Source organism: Rattus norvegicus, chromosome 4, assembly GCF_036323735.1.
Source record: "Rattus norvegicus strain BN/NHsdMcwi chromosome 4, GRCr8, whole genome shotgun sequence".
NCBI classification, from domain to species: domain Eukaryota; kingdom Metazoa; phylum Chordata; class Mammalia; order Rodentia; family Muridae; genus Rattus; species Rattus norvegicus.
Window position 1 is genome coordinate 127,011,876 of NC_086022.1, and position 15,612 is coordinate 127,027,487.

General features: G+C 46.5%; 1 protein-coding gene and 1 long non-coding RNA gene across 9 annotated transcripts in view; one reads left to right on the forward strand and one right to left on the reverse strand.

The window, feature by feature from the left end:
* Window positions 1-8,049, reverse strand: part of Adamts9 (ADAM metallopeptidase with thrombospondin type 1 motif, 9) — a 172,199-nt gene extending 164,150 nt beyond the window's left edge. For 5 of the 6 annotated variants that reach the window (XR_010065646.1, XM_063286081.1, XM_063286077.1 and 2 more), the window contains exons 1-3: window positions 7,550-8,049; window positions 6,563-6,966; window positions 1,541-1,703 (exon numbers count right to left, since the gene is read on the reverse strand). Coding sequence is in view for 5 of the 6 variants with exons in the window: in XM_063286081.1 (XP_063142151.1) it covers window positions 1,541-1,703; window positions 6,563-6,966; window positions 7,550-7,664 (682 nt within the window). In the remaining variant the exon portion in view is untranslated. The remainder of the gene's footprint in view (window positions 1-1,540; window positions 1,704-6,562; window positions 6,967-7,549) is intronic. The other variant, NM_001107877.1, reaches the window with a different exon arrangement.
* The window catches only part of LOC102555978 (uncharacterized), a 230,490-nt gene continuing 219,721 nt past the window's right edge, over window positions 4,844-15,612 (forward strand). The window contains exon 1 of one of the 3 annotated variants that reach the window (XR_005503755.2): window positions 4,844-5,344. This is a non-coding gene — a long non-coding RNA (uncharacterized LOC102555978). The remainder of the gene's footprint in view (window positions 5,345-15,612) is intronic. The other 2 variants (XR_005503757.2, XR_005503749.2) reach the window with 2 other exon arrangements.

Below are 15,612 nucleotides of genomic sequence, written 5' to 3' on the forward strand. Positions count from 1 at the left end.
CACATGTTTAAAATATGTGCTCGCTAATACAGATTTGAGAAATTAAAATAAGCCTGGCTTACCATGGTCTACAAAATAAAAGTTGACAAATCTTAACTATTAAACTAGCCAATGGCTGGCAGGCTTGTCTCAACTAAGCATCTGAGAGCATTATTTCTCAGTACATCAAACCAACATCAACATTTGGCTTTTTTATTTTGTTTCCTTTGTTTTTAGACAACATTTCAATACATAGACCAGGCAGTTCTGGAGGTCACAAAGTAGCCCTGGCTAGCCTTGAACTCATGATCCTCCAGGTGTGTGCCATATGGCTTCTTCAGTCCTTTAGAGAGATTGAATAAAGTGACTTCAGTCATATCCCGCCTTCCTCTCAGGTAAGACCACCGCAGTGGATGCAATGAGTCTGGAGAACGATAATTCTACCATTGCCACTGACTACTCTCAGACTATAAGCAGCTGTCCTCATCTTTTAGGATTCACTTTAGAAATAACACCTGTAGTGGAGATGAGGGCAGGAGACAGCTTCACTCTGAGCAACTCTGCTATAGATGGAAGCTGAGGCCGGCAACTCCTTGGGCTAGCATTTAAAGCCACTCCAAGGCAGTCTTGGTCTTGTATGGAGATACCAGAAAACTTTGAATAGACGGTCACTTTGTTGACGCAGTTTTTATGAAGACAGAAAGAAAGAAATGGTTCCACAGCCAAGAAGTCAATGGACTTTTAAAAACATTGTAAGAAACACCTTAATACTCGAGAACACGGTAAGGATGCTACTCAGTGGTAAGCTACAAGCGGGTGAAAACAGCCAGACTTTGGAGTCAGTAGGAAATGCTGCAACCCTACAGACTGAAGCTCACAGACAAGTACCTGCTTCCTCAGGAGCTCAGGAAAATACACCCCTAATTGATGGACCCACACATCAGCCCCAAATCCATGACGATCTGCCCAGAATGGAGTGAAGTTTAGCCCTAGACTTGTAGTATAAGGATGGGACTGAAACCTACTAAGAAGCTCGCAGATCCATTCTTGGATTTCCTGGTTTCAGGGCATTAGTCAAACTGAGAAATACATAGCAGGTGTTGTGAGCTCCATTACAAGATAAAAAACAAACAAACAAATGGAAAAACCTATGCAAGCATGCATAAGTTACAAACGTGGCATGAAACTAAAAGTGGAACCAAATGAACAGAAGAGATGAAGAAAACCAAACCATTGCTCACTGAGTCACAGGTTCAGACTCCAGCCCTGTTCTAAGTATCAATAACTTCAACAGAAGTGGAGGCTTTGCTCACGGATGGACTGGAGTCATTGCTTTCTGAGCTCGAATCCTGACTGGAATTTCTGAGCTGTGCAATCTTGAGCAAGTCAGTAAACCTCTCTGTTGTTTCCATCTATACAAGGGGCTAAACATACCTTACTGGGGGAATGACTAAGCCATATTGTACGGGGTAGTGGTCCTGCAAACAGCGAGAAAGCTGCAGCGTGGCAATGAACCCATGTCAACACTCACTGTATCTATATTTAAGCAAGATGCAAATACCTGAGGTGTCACAGGCATGCTTTCCTGTGGAGGGTTCCCTCTGAGGGTTGTTGCGCCTATAAATGACGTGGGGTTTGTTCTGTTCCTCCTCATCCTCTTGCTCATCCACGGACAGCAGTGGTTCAATAAAATAATCTCCATCGTGAGACCGGAACGTGCCCATCTGTGAAGAAAGAAGAGTGGTTGATTTAACACAACTCAGCCAACAGAAGGGACAAAAACAACCCAAAGACTGAAGTAATTCCAGGGAGGAGCAGAGCAGTTTGTTGGCTCCTCCCTGGGGGGGGGGGGGGAAGGGGCTGCTGAAACTCTTCTGAGGTAGCCTGGGGCAGTCTTGGCTCATCTCCACTTTCTGCCTTAGTGGGAGCTAGTTCTCAACTTCATCTCACCTGCTTTTCATAGCTAGCTTTTCCTTGGTGCTTAATCTCTTAATGCAAACAGGCAGCTAAAAGAGATCCTGTGGAGTGTTCAGGCTGCCTGGAAAGTCATAGACACCAGTGTATAGCTGAGGAACAAGCCGAAACCTTCCCTTCACATTCACCAGGTACACGTACGTAGGCCACAATGCCCTAAAGGTAGGAAGGCCTGTAACATGGGCTCTTCCTGTTCCCTTAAGGCAGAGCAATATCCTGAAAACCAGTGTCGTCACAGGCTGCTACTTGCACGCCCAGAACCACACCTATCCTCATCAATCAACTTCCTTACTGGTCAGTTGGAGGTGAAGTTCCTAAAGGGCAGTTGTGAAGGTTAAATGGGATACCAGTCATTCGATTAGCGAAGTTCGAGAACCTTCTCAGGCACTGAACTGACCAGTGGGTTCTGTTGTAGCTCACTGGTCTCGGGCCAATTTGCTCTTACCAAGCACTATGAATGAACACCTTGCAAAAGGCCATTCTCCTGGTCCCCTCTCCGCATCTGTACAAAGTTTGCAAATGATTCACAAGGCCTCAAGCTCGAACCATTTAATGTTATATGAACATTCAAAGTGCCTGGTCTCAGAGGAGACACAAAACTGTTCTCTCTTCACACACAGAAAATAAGCAGAAGCCTTCTCTCATTTCCGATGCACAAGAGAAGCCATCACCCCTGAATACAAGTGTGGGTACCTACACCAGCGTCCTCCAGAGCTGATTAGAGAATCAGATCACTGACCCATGCCTCCTCTCTGCTGAACTGCACCAAAATCTCTGGAGTCAACTCAAGAATCAGAATTTCAGTGTGCTTTCCTCCCAGGTGTCTTATTCGAGAAAATGCATTAGAAATGCCAGGCCAAGGCAGGCTTTGCTTTCCCAAAGCAAGGAAGATCAAAGCAGCCTGGGAGAAAAACTTTTTTTCTGATGAGATTCCGAGTGACGCACTGTATTTCCAGATTCAGAATTTCTAGGCGTGATGTCTAGAACCTGACATTTTAACACAGCTCCCCTCATGACTCAAGAACATAGACTCAGGCAGAAGTCAGTTTTAGTAGAGTCTGTGACAGATTGACGGGTCACCAGAGAAGCAGCAGGTTAGTACATCCATGCTCACCTCTGTTGGCAGTCAGTCTGCAACTCTGGTATCTCATAAACACAGGGCTTGCAAGGCCTAGGGAGAGAGTAAAAGGAGCCCCAGAGGCACAGACAGGAAATGATTTGCTTTTCAGTGGTATAGAGCAGGCTGGTGTTAGTGCCGATTCTTGGACCCAGAGTTCTTGGACCCAGGATCATGATTTTTAGTTCAGTGTATGAAAAAAACAGATCCAGTCATTCTCTTGAGTAATATAATTCCAACTCGGTCACCTATCATTATGAGGCTGGGAGAGGATGGTAGTTCTCAAGGCCCAGATATTCTTACAAACAAAATAGGTAGCTTGAGGACTGGGCCATTATATCTAAGAGCCTTCAGCAAAAGCTCAATGAATGCTGACAACATGGAGACGAAATCAGTTTTGTTGTTGGTTCAGAAATAATCAATGGAGCCTAACTTGTCTTATGCTGGCTGAGGTGACCATTCCTTTAAATACATGTATTATATACATATAGACACCATGTATCATCTAAACTGTAGTATGGAGAGAGAGAGAGAGAGAGAGAGAGAGAGAGAGAGAGAGAGAGAGAGAGAGAGAGAGAGATTCTGGTGCCAACGCCTGGGACAGAAGAGAACACACACCCCGAGAAGACAGTGTCTATGATTTTGGAACAACTATTACATGGAGTCTTGTGGGGAAGTAGAAATGATGCAAACCCTTTCAAAGAAAAAGAAATGTGGCCATGTAGCTCAGTGGTAAAGCTCTTGCCTGCAAACACAAGACTCAGAATCCAATTATCAGCAACATACCAACATACGCACACATGAACACACACAGTGGGAGAATATATATGTATATATATATATATATATACATATATATGTGTGTGTGTGTGTGTGTGTGTGTGTATCTCACAGGAAATTAAGACAGAATTTAAAGAAAGTATAAAGCCAATTACTTGAAATACAGAATTTCAGAAGAGAAAACGAAGGTGAAATCGGACCCCAGGCTATGTGTGACAAGATGTAATGTCAGGATCTTATTGTCAGCTGACGAGTTTGATATCATTCACTAGGATATAAGGAGACGTGGTGTAGGCTATGTGATCAAGGGTGGCTGTCAGGGAGGTTTCGAAGCCCACTGATTGATCTGTTACTGGTGTGTGGCAGGAGTTGAGAAAGAAAAAAGAAGCTGGGAGAGAAGCAGGGAGGTGGAGGTCTTTCTCAGACAGTGGTCCTAAAAAGAAAGGAAGAAACAAAACAAAACTGTGGTACAGACATTTTCTCGGCAGAGAAGAGCAATGTGTGAGGTGGGATTCAAAGAAATTGCCAAGGGGAGCAGTGGGGTATGATGGTATGGGTGTGCGGTGCACCGTGTGGGATCACTCTGATGAGGGCAGATCACCTACAGGCCTCTCTGGACGAAGTGAGGAACACCATTATACAGGGACTGACGGCAGCAGAACCGATGAAGAGGGGTCTTGGGAGGAAATAAAAATTCCAGGAGACAAAGGAGGCAGGAAGCTCTGAGCTAGATTAGTGGCTAAAGACATAAAAATCTAGCTCGCTTATTTTAAAAATATATGCGGGACTTGGGGGGACCCCAGACATGCTGCAAGTTACATGTCATGATAATGGGGATGGTATACCCCAGAGAGTCTTTTCAGGAGCCCGGGTTCTCAGTTCTTAAGGAGACCACGTGCACTGTGTTACCATGTCAAACCACCAATGGAAATTAAGGACCTACGCAGAAAAATATTTATACAACTGCTGGGGCCACTCAGATTCCACCGGTGTGTAGGCGGGGAAAGAGGAGGAGTAAAGACTGTTTACCAACGAAGTACACAAGCAGTCCAGTCGAAGATCCAGGAATTGGGGGTCCCTAGTTTTAAATCGTGAGGTGTACTGATTCTCTGGGATCGGCCCCAAGACTTCAGCCTAGGTCTACCTAGGCAATAACCTCTCAAAGACTGGAGCCATTCTAGTGTCTAAGCCCAGGTTTGAGGCTGTGATGACTCAACGCGGCATCGCCTCCCCTTGCTAAACTGTGGTCTCCGCCTACCCTCAATCAATCTCAAGGAAGTACTTTGGGCGCCAGGATTCTCAGCACTTAGCTGGTGGGTGAAGGGGTTCACCCTCTTCCCCATATCCCACCTTCCCTCCTCCCAGTCTTCCGGAGTGCGGAACTCCTGCCGGGATCCAAGAGCAGGCTCTTGGTAGTCGAAGAAGGATATAACCTCCAGACCCGGAATTTAAGACGCAAGAACCAGCCAGCAAATGTGGCAGCCGAGCATGCGAGTGAGTACCCAAGCCCCCATTTAGAAAGACGAGAGGGAGGGTGTGTGTGTCAAGGGGAGAGAGTAAATGCGCCAGGGGCACAGACTTTTAATAACCAATTGTGCGTAATGCGCGGTGCAGTGAGCTGGGAGAGACAGCCGCGGGAAAGTTTCTGCGTCATACGCGCGTGGTAGAAACGCATGTCGCTTGGGAAAGCGAAGGGCTACTCTAGTTGGGTCCAGAATTGTACAAGACTCTCAACTGTCAGAGGGATTGGGGACTGATGCCTTGTTAATCCCAATGGAGGGTAACAGAGGGGTCAGGAAAAAGAGGGTGGAGATACCAACTTGGATCTCGCACTAAACGCCTACTAGACAGCTCCCGGCGGTATCCGTCGCACCCAACTTTCCTAGAGAAACGTGCGCTATACATTTTCATTCCTACATTTTGAAACAGCCACAGGTTCTAGAATAGGGTTCGTCTTAAGGTTATCTCTCCAGGCTCTCCCACTACTCTAGCGCCTCCAGCCACCACGCCAGCAGGGTGCAGAGTCGGACTGCAGTGCACCACCCCTCCCCCCACCTTCTAACCCTAAACACCGCCTTAGAGACAGGCTCCGCCCTCACTCCCGGCTCTCAGAGTATTTGGCCCACCCTTCCTTTCCCGGGACAGGATCGGCTTCCCTGTCAATCTGGTTCGGTTTCAAAATTCCTTGACGTGATAAAAAGCTCCGAGAGGAAAGAACGCGGGGACACTCGGTTGTGTAGCAGCGTCCACAACCAGAGAGATGTCCCAGCGCGCCAGTAAGGGTGTCCAGGGATTGTCAGTTTACATCCCTGACTCTGGACGCGCCAATGAGGAGTTGAGTCCGCCCTGCGCTCAGCTGCAGGGCTCCAGAGCAGCCAAGTTTGCTACAAGAAACCACAACCCCAGCAACTTTCTCCGAGTTTGTAAACCTACATGCAAGCTACTCTGCAGAGCTGGGCTGCGTACAGCAAACCCAATTCATCCAATCTAAGACAGCTCCAAACCATACACGACCCTCTCGGGATAGATGTGTACACCCTTCTTGAGTGGAAGAGCACGCACTACACCGGTAGACCCCAGTTCCGAGACCTAAGCCAATGTTGATATTTAACGCCAGAGCATAGACTCGGTAGGTTCAGACTAGGGTGCAATTAAGTCTTAAAGAAGCAGACGAGGAGGCGGGGAGGAGGGAAGGGGCACGCGCCCACTTACCATTCCGGAGCACAGGCTGATGACCGCAGTGTGCTCAGACTTGGTATTGACATGGCCTTTGTAGAAACAGTGCCTAAGTTCCATTTCTTCCTCGGAATACAGTTTGGACTGGTTCACCCCTGGCTCTCCAAGGAGGGTGACAGTGAACAGTGGAGCGATAAATCCGGTATGGGCGGTGAGATTAAATAGAAACTGCTGGCCGAAGGCTTTGAGGCGGTAATGCTCCTGGGAAGAGGTAGAGGAAGACGAGGAGGAGGAGGCGAAGGCAGGCCAGGGGTCAGAGGCAGAGTTAATGCTTCGTCGCCTTCTTTTGAAGTGCACGTTCGTGGGAAAGGGTTCCCCGAGGGGGTTCACTCGGATGGGAGACGCGATCTCATATTCGCTCAGACTCTCTAATAATTTCACTGCAGGGAGAAACAGAGGCAAATGAGCTAATCATTCATTTCCCCCGAAAGTTTTAATTTAAAAAGAAGATGGGGGGCTTTGTCCTAATTTATTTTGCAGCCACTTTAAGTCAATTCTTTCAGGCTCCACCACTGGATAAATATTTGTTGAGCGCCTACTGTAATAGTAACAGCCGAGAACTAGGTGAGGGGCTGAGATTAGAGCATTAGAAGTCAGACAATGAACAAATATTAAAAACAAAATAATTACATATTCTGATAAATATCCTGAATACAATAAAATGTGCGCTCTCTGGTGATCCAAGTTATTAAATAGAGTTGATTTGGGACAGGGGATAAGATGGTAAAAAGTCAGGTAAAAAGAACTGGGGGGTGACCCTAAAATTCTTGCAGTGCTTCCCTCCCTAATAGTTGACTAAGGATGACCCAGAGAAGGGAGAGGTTCCAAAACGGGAGGTAATTCTTTCTAGGAAAAGGAGAGAGGCCTCTACTGCGGGGTGCCCGCCCCAGAGCGTGTTCAAGGAGGTGGAGATGGAGTGTGTGGGGGCGTGGGGGGGGGCTTGAGGGTCCAGAGCCATGTTACCTTGCCTCGGGTGCAGCCTGTCCTTGCGCACGGCCGCCGCGGAGTCGGGGCTCCTCATCTCAACCAGGTCCGGCACCAGGAGCGTTAGCAGTGTGGCCCAGGATACTAACTGCATGGTGCTCCTCACCCCTCCCCCCGCTTCTCCCACCCCCTCCCTCCTGCCCGCTTTGGTGGCTGGCGGCGACGCGAGGCAGCGGCCGTGGAGAGCGCGCGGAACCCCGGCGCCCTGCCGCCAACTTTTTGACTTTAGGAGTCGCTGAGGTCCTGCAGAGAGGGTCCCGTCTGCGCTCCGCTGAGCAACGCTGCCGCCTGCCGTGAGCTGAGGCGCTCGGGCCGCAGGAGGAGGAGAAGGAGGCGGAGGACTAGGGCTCGGCGGCTCCGCCGCATAATGTCCAGCCTGCGGGCAGGAGAAGGCGCGGAACGTGCGCTCCGAGGCGCGCCGGGCGCCCTTTGCTGGCTGAGTTAGCCGAGCCGCTTCTTGAATGGGGGGCCAGGGGGCGGGGGCCCCCGCGGGCGCTCAAATACCCTAGGTGCACGCCTCCAGGAGGAGGAGAGGGGAGGAGAAAGCGGGGCAGGCGTCCCGCCTCCTTGCAGATCCTGTCCCCTCCTCGGCCGGCCGCGGGTGCCAGGACTCACCGCTTTAGGCCCCTCCAGCTGCCGGAGGCGGAGGCCAGAGACGCCGGCAGCGCCGGAGCAATTGGCGGCCGTCCGCGTCACCTCCCCGAGGTGGGGTTTTCAGAGACTGAGGACGGAGAGCAGAGAAAGTTCTCGGTGGCGCTCAGCCACCCACTCCGACTCTCCTTTACGACTTAGGTCTCCCATTTGGAATCTCTCCCTAGCCAGGTCTTGGTGAAGGTCTCTTTGGGCCCCTGTCCCTCTTCTCCGATGGTCTCTCCCTTCTCCACTTTCTACTGCGCTTTCTCCATTTCACCGTTTCTGCCTGTTCTCTTCATTCTGCCCTGGTCTCTTTCCATCACCCCACTTGGCATTCCTTACAAGAGAAAGTAGCCTTGCTCGGTCTAGATCCTACACTTGATCACTAGAAACCAGATTTGTCACCTGAGCTCCACTCTACTTAATTGCCCCAAGTCGAGAGTTTAAAAGTCAGGGATCTAGCTCAGTCCTGTAGTTCCAGTAGTGTTTCAGATCCGTAGTTGCCTGAAAGTTTCGCAACAGTTTAAACCCGGGTCTTCCCGGGACTTCTGTCTCTGTGGCTAGAGCGTCTACAGGTTTCTGTAGGTCTTTTTCCCAAAAAGGTTAAGGTGCTTACTGTGCAGTTAGTGGGGTTTGGGGTCTTGGAAGCCCCCAACTCTTCCCGACATCTGAAGGGAAGGGAGTAGGGAAGGACTGTGAAGCTGTAGGTCCTGGGGAAGGCACTCAAACCCCCAGGGAGTTCGCAGTCACTTCCGCTTGCTTTCAGCGGTTAGAGAGGATGCGAGCATGGAAGTGGCTCCAAACAGATACTTCAAGTAATCTATCATCCCCCTCCGGTTGAAGATGAACATTTGGAATCCAGAACTCTAGAAAAGGAGAAAAGAGCAACAGGGAGAAGGGGGAGGAAGTGAAGAGGGAAAATGGTTAAAACCATGGATTATTCAAAAGCACCTTTCCCCCTTAGCTCTCGGGAAGAGAGGATGCACTAATTCAAAGGGAAAGGAAAAAGGCATTTTCAGTAACTGATATGACTAACAAATTTATAATTGTCCACGTTTCCTAGAACCGGAGTTCTCTGCTGCTTGGCCCGCTACTCAGAGCTGAGAATATTAGTGCTGATAGAGACCAGAAAGCAGTGTGCTGCGAGTGCCACCCATCCTGGAAACAATGATGTGTACAGTTCTGATGATAGCGGAAAAATGACTTGGCTGCCATTTCCTAAAGATGTTGCTGATCCAATTGGCTAGGCAGCACTGCCACAGCGAAAGGGCCAGGCATCCGGTATCCCTGTGCTGGTGTGCACTTGAAACCTCGCTATTCAGGAGGCTGAGACAGGAGGTTGGAGAGATCTAGGCCAGCCTAAACTATACAAGAGACCCTGTCACGATGTAAAATAAAATAGCAAACAAAAGAAGCAGAGAATTTAAAAGGTGTCCTTTCAACCTTGAATCTTCAAAATAACTCATGAAAGTGAATTCCTTCTCGCGTGCCACCTTCCTTTGCATTAGGTGGTAAAGACCACTTTTAATCTGGTGCTTGGGAGTTGCTGGGAGTTGAGCATGGAAATCAGTCCACAGGAACCAACTGCAGTGAGGACTTTATAGCACTACCACAGTAGCTCATAAGCCTAGCGCTTCCGATAGTATCTTCTACCAGACAATTCCTCAATTTTAATTCAAACACCTCCTGATCAAGAGATGCTAACCTCACAGACCTTACCATGTGAGGGGCTGAAGAGATAGCTTTTTGGTAAGAAACACTTGCTGCCCTTACAGAGATCCTGGGTTTGGTTTCCACTACCCATATTTGGATGTTTACAACTGTTTGTAACTTGTTTCAGGAGGTCCCACACTCTCTTCTGGCCACTCCCCTAAATTACACTCTGCACGCATATGCACATATGTGTAATTAAAAATAAAAAAGGTCTTAAAAATTACCACAGAAAGGGACACATTTTCTCCGGTGTACCTTCACACTTTTGCTTTATGTCTCAAACCTTAATACCAGATTCTGCTTGCAGCTGATGGGACAAAGAGAACCAAAGCACCTGCCTTGACCTCCTGAGGTGTTGGGGACCATGGGCTTATGACTTTCTCGCCACCAGGAAAGTGATTATCAGTGAGCAAATGTTTTGGCCAGCCTCAGAAGGCACACCTGTAAAGGAAATCTTAGAGAGCCCTGCTTCAAATCCTGAGAAAAGCAGAAATGAGCTTGCTATTCCAGGCGTTAATCTTAAATAATAATTCCTTCATTGCGGATTGGCCGCGTACCAGACCTTGTGCTAATGTACTACATCTAACTTAATTTTTAAAATAGCCTTACAAGGCAGGTGGTGTTAACTATTTTGCAGATTAAAATACCAAGGTGAAAAAAAAATGAAGTACTTTAACAAAAATACTTGGCTAGTAAGTGAACTGATTCAAATTGCTTCGGAAGTTTATTCTAACGTTGCAATTGTGCGTAAACTGATGCCGTGGTGTTTGTGCCTCACATCCTACCTAGTACTAGGGAGGCAGAGGCAGGCAGATCTCTATGTAGATCTATATAAGTTCCAGGCCAGTTAGAGCTATCTATAGAGTGCGACCCTGTCTCAAAAATCAAACAATAAACCCATAGTTATATAATGTGTAAATGACTAAGTAGAAATGTAGCTAGGTTTGGAGGTGATTAATATTGTCCAGAAAATTGTTTTTCAATGTCTTATTCCTTCCTCTTCTCCCCAGGGCTGGGGATTAAACCATTAAATTCAAGTCTAGTATATTCTTTGTTACCCTATACCACTGACTTACATCCCTGGTCCCGAAAGGGGCTCAGCTAAATTGTTCAGGCTCATCTTGAACTCTCACTGTACCCCAGGCAGGTCTCAGGTTTTGAACTTGTCATTGTCTCCTGTCATCTTCAAGAGTAGCTGGAGTTAGAGGCATGAGACGCCACTTTGGCTCTTTTTTCTGATGCTGAGTAACAATTACCATCTCCTATTTTCATAGCTTCTCCATCGGACGCAGACCAGTCCCTGCACATAGTGTGCTTGAAAGATCTGAACAAACAAATAATCGAACACACTCTTCACCTTCAACACACACACACACACACACACACACACACACACACACACACACACACACACACACTGGGGAAAGAGTATTGGAGGTTGACTCTATAAAGTGGTATTAAGATTGCCCAAGTCTGAGAGAGAAATGTAGATTTTGAGCACTGCCCTCCCCACTACCCCAATGTCCACAGAAGTGTCCTCTGAAAGATTCAGTGCTTTCTGAAGTCATTTTGAGTTCATAGAGAGAGAGAGTTGCTAGCCAGTTTTTCTCGGAGTCTTTACTGGAATTGACTGTTACTGTGGGTTAAAGTGGAGGCCTTCTTTGGCCGACTCTGCATGAAAATTGGGTCCCGAAGGAGTGCTCCTGGCAGTGGATAGCCTAGAAGATGGAAGTAAGAGAGATCATACTATAAATTATTCCATTTGCTGAAATAAATGACAATGAAGGAACAGGAAAGAGAGAGGGAGCAAAGATCTCACTGAAGGAGAATGCCCGCACCCAAAAGATATAAAGGAACCAGAAACCACAGGGACATGTCTCCTGAAGGGCCAGCAGCAGGAGATATGAGAAAGATAAACCTCAGGAATTGTACTTCATTGGATTCTGGTAAACAAGGTTCCCAATGAGGAACGGATGGTAGCTGAACTCTACAATCCCGTGCATTATCTGGGAGTCAGCTTCTTTAAAGATAAGATTCCCTCATTTTTATGCCTATGCATGTAGATGCCTTTGTATGCAATATTTGTGGTGGCCGGAAGAGGGCATTAGATCCCTGAGACTGGAATGACAGAGGTTGTGAGCCGCCATGTTGGTGCTAAGAACGGAACCTGGGTCCACTGCAAGAGCAGCTGTTGCTCTTAATCAATGAGCCATCTCTCTAGCCCCAGGAACCACTTATTTACAGGATGGAAGTGGAAAGAAACTACATCATCTTTGCTTGCCCCGTGGTTAACTGACCTTTTAGTGTCACAGCTACTGACTCCAAGAAAACTGCCACGCTAAGAATGTATCTTCCTGTGAAATGAAGGACATTAGGTTCTGTGTACCCTGGAACTCACTCTGGAGATCAGGCTGGCCTGGAAGTTGAAGTTGACTCTGCTTCCTGAGTCGTGGGATTTATAAGTGGGCACTTCTTCCTTTGTGCTGCTTATTTGGTCCTCAGAGCAACCTGACTGTTGAGTTTTTAGTATCCTCACCTTACTTATGAAGAGAGTCAGACAGCAAAGGGCAGTGCCCTGCTGAGCCTCACTGAAGTAAGAGTACAGAGCATGTGTGCGCACTGAGCTCGGCTCAGCTCCCAAACCTGTGATCTCCATGATTCAGTGCTGCCTCGTCTGATTGTTCACCGTCTTTCAGCCTTTATATCTGACCTGGTAAACATGATGGGACAGAACCCTGTCTATTCTTCTACTGAGTTTTGAAAAGCTTCCACTGAGACCGCCTCATAAAGTTATTGGTCTGGCTTGTGAGGTGGCTCTTTAAAACACCCATCAGGTCACAGCATAGCTTCCACCTTTAGCCTGCTTAATCACCAGGTGCTCCTCGTCTCCTCGTCATTCTAACCTCAGGTCGATAATTCCTTATATGAATTCTACAGCGGTTTCCTTTGCTGTACACAGGCGCTCACGTTCTTCCTCTGCTTCCTCTGCTGTCCTGAGGCCCGGGGATTTAACCACAAATGACATTCAGAAATACTAGACTTCTAGATTAGATCAAAACCATGCAAGTGAAGCAAGATTAGAAGACAACGGGATTTGCGCCCTCTGTTTGAGTCCTCTATGTCCTAAAAGTGCATATTGGACAGTGACGGCTACTGGAAATATGGCTTCCTAGAAGCTGGCAAGGGTCAGAGTATTTATAGCTATACATGTGTATGGTCCGAGTCCAGAACTTCTCCTGGCCCAGTTGAGATGTAAGTGGTTGTTGCTGTGGGAACCAACATAAAAGGCAACTGTATCTGCTTCAATGTATTGCCACGATACAGGCAGCGTAGGTTCTTCTGTATTTGTCAAATGTGTTAACCACTGCCACCAATTTGGTTATTGTTTTAAAAGGGACCGTTTCACTTAATTTATGAAAATCACTCAGTTATAAATATGTACTCTTACAGGTTTTATATAATTTCATACAATTGAGTAAATTTCTGTTCTTCATGATGTCACCATTCTGGGGAAAGCAAGTACTGGTTTAACAAAAATTCATCAGAATTTCAAGTTTGAATATTTATTTATTTATTTGGAAACAGAAGCTTTCAGGGCTATTCTTCCCTATTGGCTGTTTCTAGTACGTGACTCAGCATTCCTTGTCTGCTCAGTGCAGCGCACTAGAGTTAGGCCTCGTCTTTATATAGCTTTTACCTAACCTGAAGGTGGAGGAATGAAGGCCACCAGACCCAGAGGGTGTCAAGAAATGACTCCAATGTGCTGACTCCAAGCCAAGGACTCTACACTTTCTAATCAGTAGTGCCCCTGGAACAGACCTGCTGTTCAGGAGGTGCCAGTCTTGAATTCAGAACGAGAAAGAGCGAGAGGCTCAGTATGTCTTTGTCAAGTAACCTGATCATCAGGGCCATCATTTAGGAGTCTTCTTCACTTTCTATCTGTGCACTTATGTGTCCATTATGTGAATAGTTCTCATACATACACTTGCTGTTAGTCCCATTATCCTTTGGCATTGTGTGTATGTGCGTCTTTCTCTCTCTCTCTCTCTCCCTCTCTCTCTCTCATATATATATATATATATATATATATATATATATATATATATATATATATATATATATGTGTGTGTGTGTGTATATATATATGTGTGTGTGTGTGTGTGTGTGTGTGTGTGTGTGTGTGTGTATGTGTGTGTATCCATCTTGTTCTGTGAGACAAAAGCCTCCTTACTGGCCTGAATTTACAGATTTGACTAGACTGACTGGCCCCTGAGCCCCAGGCATCCACCTGTCTTCACTTCTCCAGTTCCAGGGTTGCACAATCACAGCCCTGATCATTCTTTGACATGGGCCTTAGGGATTGGACTCAGGTCCTTGTGCTTGTGATGTAAGTAATTTACTGACCTAGTTATTCCTTCACTTGAATTTAAAAAAAAAAAAGACAAGAGTTTATTTTTTATCTCAGAGTTTTCGTATACAGCCAATGCATATAAATTGAACACTTCTTTCTCTCTCAGGCATTTTATTTTTTATTTTACTTTTTTAACCAGAACATTTTTCTCTTTGCTTCTTTGCTTTTTTGTTTATTTATTCGCGTGTGAGTGCACGTGCGTACGTGCGTGCGTGTGTGCGTGCGTGCATGCGTGTGCTCTCATCCACTGTAGGTCACAGCATATGCAGGAAGGTCATAGTAATAATTCTTTTCTTTGTTGTCGTTGTTGTTATTTTTCTTTTTATTGAAGATTGATTTGTCTCATACAATATATCTTGATTGCAATTTCCACTCCCTCTTTTTCCAGTTCCTTTCTACCTCTCCTCCTATTGGGGTCCACCCTCTTACTGTTTCTCATTTTTTAAAAAAAGTCGCCTAAAGGATTATAATGATATATAATATAAACATTTCTAATACAGCAGAGTAGGACTAAACAAAGAAACAGAAGGAACAGTGCACCAAGAACAGAAATAAATGCAGAGACCACTCATTTTCACAGTCAAGAATCCTATAAAAAACATAAAATTGAATGCCATAGTATATATGTAGAGGACCTGTAGGGTTAAAAAGGAGGAAAAAGAAAAAAAGGGACTATTTTTTTAATTTATATTTGTTCCCAGCAGTAAAGCTGCAGGATGAAACTTCTCTGACGATGGCTGAACAAGGCACTGATCTATGAGCATAGCAGAATGCCATTGGGAGTCATTTCATTGTTACATTACTCTAGTAGAACAATGGATTTTCCCATAGATCCCTGGCCTGTCTAGTCTCACGTTCTTGGCCACCAAGCACTGTTGCCTATGGGTTCCATTGTGTGGAGTGGCCTTAACCCAAATCAGATGTTGGTTGGTTACTCCCACAAGCTTAGTGCCACCGTTGCCCTAGCTTATCTTGTAGGCAGGACACGTTGTAGCCTGAAGGGTTTGTAGCTGGGCTGGTGCTTACCTTTATCCTTTGGTGGTATGCAGAATACCTTCCAGTACTGAGAACACCAGCCCACAGGCATAAAGGCTCTGTGTAGGCACCAGCTCGGCATCATCATCGTGTTCGATGAGTTTTGTAGGTGTTGCCTTCACTGGAGAGCAACCTATAGGAATTTACTGGGGAACAACTCAACTAGATGTAACCTCTTCCTTGTACTGAAAGCTTCATTTAGTAGTAAGAGAGGTCCAGTTGGGCCTCTGTCTTTCCCCTTATCAGGCAA